The 9,774-nt window shown below is 43.7% G+C and overlaps 1 protein-coding gene across 1 annotated transcript in view; it reads left to right on the top strand.

The window, feature by feature from the left end:
• The first annotated feature begins 1,661 nt into the window (after positions 1-1,661).
• Positions 1,662-9,774, top strand: part of LOC126283972 (glucose dehydrogenase [FAD, quinone]-like) — a 113,259-nt gene continuing 105,146 nt past the window's right edge. The window contains exon 1 of the mRNA XM_049982431.1: positions 1,662-1,862. Within this exon, the coding sequence (XP_049838388.1) occupies positions 1,814-1,862 (49 nt within the window). The 5' untranslated portion in view covers positions 1,662-1,813. The remainder of the gene's footprint in view (positions 1,863-9,774) is intronic.

The raw sequence follows: 9,774 nt of genomic DNA, 5'->3' as shown, positions 1-9,774 counted from the left end.
GGACAATGCACGTCCGCATGTATCCCGTGCCACCCAACGTGCTCTAGAAGGTGTAAGTCAACTACGCTGGCCAGCAAGATCTCCGGATCTGTCCCCCACTGAGCATGTTTGGGACCGGAGGAAGCGTCGTCTCACGCGGTCTGCACGTCCAGCACGAACGCTGGTCCAACTGAGGCGCCAGGTGGAAATGGCATGGCAAGCCGTTCCACAGGACTACATCCAGCATCTCTACGATCGTCTCCATGGGAGAATAGCAGCCTGCATTGCTGCGAAAGGTGGATATACACTGTACTAGTGCCGACATTGTGCATGCTCTGTTGCTGTGTCTATGTGCCTGTGGTTCTGTCAGTGTAATCATGTGATGTATCTGACCCCAGAAATGTGTCAATAAAGTTTCCCCTTCCTGGGACAATGAATTCACGGTGTTCTTATTTCAATTTCCAGGAGTGTACATAAATGACCTTGTGGATAACATAGGAAGTTCACTGAGGCTTTTTGCGGATGATGCTGCAGTATATCGAGAGGTTGTAACAATGGAAAATTGTACTGAAACGCAGGAGGATCTGCAAGTAATTGACGCATGGTGCCGGAAATGGCAATTGAATCTCAATGTAGACAAGTGTAATGTGCTACGAATACGTAGAAATAAAGATACTTTATCATTTAGCTACAATATACCAGGTCAGCAACTGTAAGCAGTTAATTCCAAAAATTATCTGGGAGTAGGCATTAGGACTGATTTAAAATGGAGTGACCATATAAAGTTAATCGTCGGTAAAGCAGATGGCAGACAGAGATTCATTGGAAGAACCCTAAGGAAATGCATTCCGCAAAGAAAGGAAGTATGTTACAGTACACTTGTTCACCCACTCCCTGAATTCTGCTCACCAGTGTGGGATGCGTACCAGATAGGGTTGATAGAAGAGATATGGAAGATCCAACGGACAGCAGAGCGCTTCGTTACAGGATCATTTACTAATCGCGAAAGCGTTACGGAGATGATAGATAAACTCCAGTGGAAGACTCTGCAAGAGAGACGTTCAGTAGCTCGGTACGGGCTTTTGTTGAAGGTTCGAGAACATACCTTCACCGAGGAGTCAAGCAGTATATTGCTCCCTCCTACATATATCTCGCGAAGAGACCGTGAGGGTAAAATCAGAGAGTTTAGAGCCCACCAGAGACGTACCGACAATCTTTCTTTCCACGAACAATACGAGACTGGAATGGAAGGGAGAACCTATAGAGGTACTCAAGGTGACTCCGCCACACATCGTCAGGTGGCTTGCGGATTATAGATGTAGATGTACATCCCTTCACCTTGAATTTTAACTCCACTCTTGGCTCATTTTATTTCCGTCATTGCTTCTTCCATGTACAGAATGCGCTGTGTGGGCGAAATACCCGGGCACTTCCTTGATTCAGAAGCGACTAAGGGACGACAGTAAACGTAAAACTCGCTTGTGTCATTCAAGTTTTTTTTATTTTTTAAAGTGTCCTCTGTTGTGACTCTGTAATGTCTGGGTTCTCCGAAATACCAAAAGGGGTACGATTACTAGCTGTTAAAACAATTCCTGAAACAGCGGAAAGAAGAGGTGGCACAGTGGTAGAAGTGTGTCCCACCCCCCCTCTCTCGTGCGCGCAGCGGCGTCCGGTAGGAGGGTCCTTGTGACGTCAGGCGGTACAGCGCGGTAGACGCGACCGCCAGCCGGGCACAGTGTGTGGCCTCCACCTGCGCAGCGCGCCTCGCCAGGACACGGCAGAACCACCGAGGAGCACGCGGGACTGCACCGCACCAGACAGGACAGGACAGGACATGGTGGCGAAGCAGACGGGCCGGACACCCAGAGCCCAGCAACTCTCCCGTGAGTCTCGTCCCCTCCGTGCCTGGGGCACTGTCTCTCTTCAGACACGTGCGAGGTGTCAACTGTGTGTTTCACCTTATCAGGTCTCCTATTTTGATGCATTTTTTAAGAAACAAATTGATTTTCGTCGGAAATAGTAACGCCATATTTTATTATCACGAAATTATTTACATCTCCATCTACAGCGCTACTTTGCAAACTACAGTTAACTGCATGGCAGAAGGTACATCGAACCGCCTTCACAGTACTTCTCTGTCATTCTATTATCAAACAGCACGTTCTACTTAGGTACGTCGGCATCAACAATATATTTTCGCATTTGCTAGAGAAAGTTGGTGATTGATATTCCATGAGAAGATCCCCCGCAACGAGAAAAGCCTTTGTTTTAATGGCGTCCATCCCAAATCTTGTCTCACGCCCCTTACACTCTACTATATTTCTCGATAATGCAAATTGTGCTATCCTCCTTTGAACTTTCTCGATTTACTCCGTTAATCCTGTCCGGTAAGGGTCCCACACCGCACGGCAGTACTTCAACCGAGGACGGACAAGCTTAGTGTAGGCAGTCTCTCTAGTATATCTGATGCATCTTGTAAGTGTTTTGCCGATAAAACACCGTCTTTGGTTCACCTTCCCCAAACACTGTCTTGTTTTCTTTCCAACTGAGTTATTCGTAGTTATAAATCCTAGGCATTTAGTTGAATTTACAACCGAAGTTTAACGGATTTCGTTTAGCACTCATATGCACGACCTCGCGCTTTTCTTTATTTAGGGCTAATCGTTTTGCAGTTTGTTTTGATCTTCTGATAACTTTAATAAATGATAGCTTCATCTGGAAAAATAGCCTACAACAGCTGCTCAGATGGCCTCCTAAATCGTTTATATGACGTCAGAAATTTCTTCGGCTTTTCTCAATGACTTCCCATTAGTTACTACGAAGTGTGATTTCTCTGACAGGAAGCCATGAAGCCAGCCGCGTAACTGAGGCGATATTCCATGCGCACGCACTTTTGATTACAAGCCGCTCGTGAGGTGCATTGTCGAAACTTTCAGGAACTCTAGAAATAAGGAATCAATTTAGAGTCAAACACTGGTGTTTCGTCAGCTTTCAGCTCGAGTGTCGAACTGCGACTACGCGGAGAATAACAGACTGCGGAAGAACAGGATTCGCGTAAACCCGGGCGTTCGAGCAAGTTGTGCCTGAAGACTAACGAGCCAAATGTCATACACTTTTTGAAATGAGTGTAACACATAAATTTAAGACAACACTTGCAGTCCTTCTTATCAAGTTGCAGCGCTGCTCCAAATGTTGGTTCTGAAGTTGGGTCCGCACACTATTTTGCGATGTTACCGTCAGTTGCATTCTCACATATACGGTGTTGGTCAGGTAACTCCGGAGGCATCAGCACTCAACTGTACGCTCATTTCTGTTTCTTCATTACAGGCTAGCTTTAGCTCATTAAGAAAGTGTGTTAAGAAAAAAATTCGATTCGTGGGATAGTATCAGAGTTAATTAGCACTGAATTTAGCTGATCAGGTCGCTGCACACGCACAGCCAAGCATCCGCACGCGCTGGAAATGCGGTAACGTTCAGGCGTCTGTGGGTCCAAGACGTGAGGTGTGACTCGTCCAGGTGCTCTGCTCATTACCAGTTAAAATGTGCCTTTTTCGGATCTGACCAATTAAAGCTACCAGGCCAAAAGATACGTTTCGTTCGGTATGAAGAAACCACACGCTTTAAATTGCGCGCGCAACGACTTCATGGCCTAACTTCAATGCTAATAAAATCTGAAACGGTGCAACATATCGATTTTTTTTATTAATAGTTATAACGCAGCATCACATATCCTGCAACACCCTGACAAGCTTTTCCGACTGTTTCTGACCGTCCTGCGTATCCATCGATAAATTCAACTTACGGAAGGAAATTAGCAACTAATGTCAACAGTTGTAATTTTCAGGAGGAGCACACTCAAGAACACTAACGCAAAATAATGTTTCTATTAAAGCGTTTAAAAGTTGAGCAAACAGAGGAGGGCAGTCTTACGCGTGGGAGGGGAAATGCAGGAGAGAGGAAAAGGTAACCCAGCGTAGCCGACAAGCAAAGGGATTTCAGACGGCGCCGGCATTCATAAGAAGATGTAAGCGGGTTTATTTTACAAGCACAGCCACGTGAAACGTACAATTTGGTCGTAAACTGTAGCTTCACTCGCAAGATGATGTTGACAGATCTTTAGACAAATTCCAGACGCAATTGCACATTACAAATAAGCAGGTCATCGTTTGATACAATACTACGGCTCTTCCACTGTCAGTATTTCCACACACAAAATACGTTTAGAAAATGCTCCACATTACGTTCCTTCATTTTCAGCAGCCGTATCTGTATTATTTCTATCACTATGACTATCACTATTCGAGGATGTCTGGCCTAGTAAACCATCACTTGAAATATACTGCTCTTCAATTTTACTTATGTGCTCACAGCATTTTTCCTAGTCTTCCTTTGTTATAGAAGCAATTTGTTCATTTATCGGTGTTAATAACGTACCTATTCTGAAGGCCACACTACGTTCAAAAACGCCATTCTTGACTCTTGCCACATCAGCACTGAAGGATTCGACTGTGGACGATATGGATAAGGCCGGCCAATGTGACCGAGCGGTTCTAGGCGCTTCATTCCGGAACTGCGCGACTGCTACGGTCGCAGGTTCGAATCCTGCCTTGGGCATATATGTGTGTTATGTCCTTAGGTTAGTTAGGTTTAAGTAGTTCTAAGTTCTAGGAGACTGATGACCTCAGCAGTTAAGTCCCGTAGTGTTAAGAGCTATTTTAACCATTTTTACACACCACATACATCCATGCCCGAATCAGGGTTCCAACCTGTGACTGAAGCAGCAGCGCGTTTCCGGAGTGAAGCGCCTTGAACCACTCGGCCACAATGGCCGACGGACTCTTTCCAGTTCTCTCTTAATTTACCAGCCGGCCACGGTGATCTAGCGGTTTAGGCGCTCAGTCGGGAACCGCGGGACTGCTACGGTCGCAGGTTCGAATCCTGTCTCGGGCATGGATATGTGTGATGTCCTTAGGTTAGTTAGGTTTAAGTAGTTCTAAGTTCTAGGGGACTGGTGACCACAGATGTTAAGTCCCATAGTGCTCAGAGCCATTTGAACCATTTTCTTAATTCAGCGAACGAAAACAATTCACCAGTTGCTTCGGCCACTCGTTTCAATGGAGCACTTGGAACAGCACTTTTCTTCATATACCGGCAAACATGCAACCATTTCGCGCGTTTGACAAGAAGAACTTTGTCCTTTAACTTGCTTTGTACTGATGGAATGTTCAACTTCGAATGTGTTTTCCCAGAGCGTATCCTGATGGAGCAGTGAGCTTGACTCGATGACAACACGTCTTATACTGGCGATCGACTGCAAGGGTTCTACTGTGCATCTCGTTAGCCGTGTTCACTTCTGTTTGCATGAACTGTACTTTTATTTTACGATATAAATTTTTACCAGTTTATCATAAATGCCAGGAGCTTTTAATAGATTGTGTACTTTCATTCATTATTTTCCTGAAGTGTATTACATTATGGTAACTCACGAATTAGGCAACAAAGTAGTTACTCAAAATTATCTGTGGAGTACGTACACACATTTTCTATGTACATGTTTCAGAAGTTCAGGCTAGTATATCCTAGCTTAAAGTATATTTATTCTCTTATAACGTTTGCCAACAGTCCGATTTGACATTAGTAACAATACTCCGAAACAAATGCAGTGGAAAGAAATAATCCACTTCACCCTTTGCACATTTAAGTACACGTCAATGAAACTCTGGTATATACCCAAGGAAATAAAATGTCTGATACCAAAAATACTTTGTAACAATCAAGCAAATAGTCACGTACTGTATGTGTAAATGGGCATTATACCACCGTATACAGTCCTACGTAATAAATCTGTCCAACTACTGTAACGGAAACACTTTTGATTTCAAACCTTGACTGTATGAGCAACGGAACTTTTAACTTATTACGATTATTACGTATTAATTCGACCCACAGATGTGGTTTTTCTCAACACCTTGTCTCTTTTTTCCGTTTTTTTTTTTCGCTCGAACGAAGAGCCAATTCTATTAACCACTGTTAAATTGGCAGTACATGTACTGACCTCTTAATATGGGTGTGAGTGAGAGTGGGGTACCATTTCCTTGCAACTGCGTAGCAGCAGTGGACAAAATATGCTATGTATAACTAAATTCCAATACTAAGCACTGTAAAAACCTGTTGAATATCCCGCAGTGCACTCTTGGAAAATCCTATTGCATCTACATCTACATCCATACTCCGCAAGCCACCTGACGGTGTGTGGTGGAGGGTACCTTGAGTACCTCTATCGGTTCTCCCTTCTATTCCAGTCTCGTAATGTTCGTGGAAAGAAGAATTGTCGGTATGCTTCTGTGTGGGCTCTAATCTCTCTGATTTTATCCTCATGGTCTCTTCGCGAGATATACATAGGAGGGAGCAATATACTGCTTGACTCTTCGGTGAAGGCGTGTTCTCGAAACTTTAACAAAAGCCCGTACCGAGCTACTGAGCGTCTCTCCTGCAGAATCTTCTACTGGAGTTTATCATCTCGCGATTACTAAATGATCCTGTAACGAAGCGCGCTGCTCTCCGTTGGATCTCCTCTATCAACCCTATCTGGTGCGGATCCCACACTGCTGAGCAGTATTCAAGCAGTGGGCGAACAAGCGTACTGTAACCTACTTCCTTTGTTTTCGGACTGCATTTGCTTAGGATTCTTCCAATGAATCTCAGTCTGGCATCTGCTTTACCGGCGATCAACTTTATATGATCATTCCATTTTAAATCACTCCTAATGCGTACTCCCAGATAATTTATGGAATTAACTGCTTCCAGTTGCTGACCTGCTATTTTGTAGCTAAATGATAAGGGATCTATCTTACTATGTATTCGCAGCACATTACACTTGTCTACATTGAGACTGAATTGCCAATCCCTGCACCATGCGTCAATTCGCTGCAGATCCTCCTGCATTTCAGTACAATTTTCCATTGTTACAACCTCTCGATACACCACAGCATCATCTGCAAAAAGCCTCAGTGAACTTCCGCGCGCGCCTAACCAAAGCCTTCCACCAGCCAGTACATAGAGCGTAATATATATATAACTACATCGCTTGTATTATGTGTAACTGTATCTAGTTGATTGCTTCTGTGTTATTTTATTCGTAATTATTACCGAGACAACAGGAAGAGAGGGGAAGAAATCAACTGCAGCTAACACTTTCGAATAGCGCCAAATACGCCGCCAACACTGGCTTCTCCCTCATCCAGGAATCGCGACCAAAAGGGCTATACGCTCTCACATGACACACCGCGGAGAAGCCTGAGATTTGCCTTAGGACACTGAGGCATATTCTCGTGGTCCAGAACTGTGTGCCGCCATCTCAGCTTTGCTTGCTGACAGCATTCTGGCCATGAAAATTTCTTTTACCAACAGGATTCGAACTGGGTATCTACGTCAGGGCATTAACGCGCTACTGCATGTTAGTGATCTCCGCTGCCGAGACGATCAAATCATATCAAGGATTTCGACGAAAATGACACACCGTACGTGGCGTACATGCCTATGCGATTGAAGAAGGCACGATGCTTTTATAGTGCGTGATTTAAGTGACATGTATTAATACACGCTCCAACAGCGTCCCCTATATCCTCAAGGCAAGGTGGTTTCCATCAATGTCATTGCAGTATTCAGTGGCTCGACACGTCAAGCTTTTCCCACATTTCCACGCATCAATACGTTCGAACCTACAGTAGTGAGAAAGCAGTATACGTGAGCTCCGTTTCCAGTTGTTTCATGAAAGACCCTCTGTGACACTATTAGCCTTTCCTCCAGCGTAAGTGAGGGCAATTTCCAGGAAATGCCGGAAGTCACTCAATTTACCTACAGTCATTATAGATAGTTACACATTTTCTTACTTCGATAAAACGAATCTTTCATTATTTGTACATATCCCGGGTAAATACTGTGCGTTACGTACATTCCGAAAGGTTGGAGATGTACTGGCATGGATGATACTTCTCACTAGGGTGTCCGTGCTTTCAGTGCTTTAGGGAACAAAGACTAATGAGAAGACAAGTGATGATTTATGACACAGATGTATGACATAGATTTTATGAATTTTCAACGGATACTTACCAGCCAGTCATTGGTAAGATATATGAGCTTGAAAAAGACTTGAAAATTCCAGAATGTAAAAACTAAGGTGACTGACAGATATCTTAGGTATTACATTACGTTACAATTTATTACAATATTTCTTCAAGCCACGGATATCTCTTTTTCTGGTTCTTCTCTCTTCTGAAACCTCGCTATGTGCAACGTTTACCTGTTAGGTCACTTTGCAGAAAGCCTGCACAAGCGAGAAAATAAATCCTGGTCCCTTGAAGTCTCGCTTGGTCCCGTTCGAATATATCCTGTATACGGCAATACGGATATTAAGAAAGAATTAGTGAGCATCAGCTGCAGAACAAACAGTTAAGTTAACATTAAATTTAGGAAAGACGCGCTGCATGGCATCTCAAGTCTTAGTTCTGAAAATTTTTTGTGTGCACATGGAGACCTAAATCAGTTGCACCGTAGTACGGATTTGTTCAGTTGCAGCAGCCGAAGCTTTAACTAGGTAGAAAGTTTCGTGTAATCTTCAGATTTACCTATCGTGCTTTCCTTCATGGCTCTGAGCACTATGGAACTTAACATCTGTGGTCATCAGTCCCCTAGAACCAAGAACTATTTAAACCTAACTAGCCTAAGGACATCACACACATCCATGCCCGAGGCAGGATTCGAAGCTGCGACCGTAGTGGTCGCGCGTTTTCAGACTGCAGCGCCTATAACCGCTCGGCCACTCCGGTCGGCTCCTTCATGAGTGCAATCGTTACACAGTGCTGCCCGTGCAAATACAACGACAAACTGAATTGTAAAAAATGAAACCTTATTTACCATCACACGTATTTATTGGAAACAACACCGTATACTCGTCATTGTTATTGTTACACTGTTACAATATTTCAGAAAGTGGTGCTACATCTTTACACGTGCCAATACTACGTCTTTCTAACAGCCTCTGATGTCAAAGTGTCGCAGTACCTTTATTTGCAGGTCATTACAAAGCACTGCAAATTGTGCGATGAACGTAGTTAAATTCTTGTAAATGTTTAAGCTAATGAAAGCTCCCATATTTTAATAAGTGAGAAACGCAGTTAAGTTCCCGGTAACTGTTGACGCTTGTAAAAGATGACATATTTCAACAATGAGCCTGTCTGGGATATGTTATTTGACATATACATTTGCTAAAATAACCTGTTCACAACACTTAATATGGAATATCACTTTAGGAGCTAAACAAATAATTTGAGTAAAAGCTTCTTCGAGAAACTCACACAAATCACTGAAATGACTACGTTACGAGTGAAAACACTGAAATGGCACATACGAGCTTCATACCTACCTGCTGACCCTCGCACTAATCTAGTAGTTCCCGGAAACTGTTCTGGGAAGCGGTTAAAGTTATGTAGCCCTTTTAGCAGTTCCTAATGATAATTATCACCAAAAATGGTTCAAATGGCTCTTAGCACTATAGGACTTAACATCTGAGGTCATCAGTCCACTAGAACTTAAAACTACTTACCCATAACTAACCTAAAGAAATCACACACACATCCATCCCCGAGGCAGGATTCGAACCTGCGACCGTAACGGTCGCGCGGTTCCGGACTAAAGCGCCCAGAACCGCTCGGCCACAGCGGCCTGCAACTGTCACCATTTTCCGTTTATCATGCGCTTCACTGCCGGTGAATGCAGGGGAAGAAAGCAAGTGTT

The sequence above is a fragment of the Schistocerca gregaria genome, chromosome 8, assembly GCF_023897955.1.
Source record: "Schistocerca gregaria isolate iqSchGreg1 chromosome 8, iqSchGreg1.2, whole genome shotgun sequence".
In the NCBI taxonomy this organism is placed as follows: domain Eukaryota; kingdom Metazoa; phylum Arthropoda; class Insecta; order Orthoptera; family Acrididae; genus Schistocerca; species Schistocerca gregaria.
The sequence above is the reverse complement of the archived record's forward strand: the minus strand, read 5'-3'. Positions and strand labels throughout refer to the sequence as shown.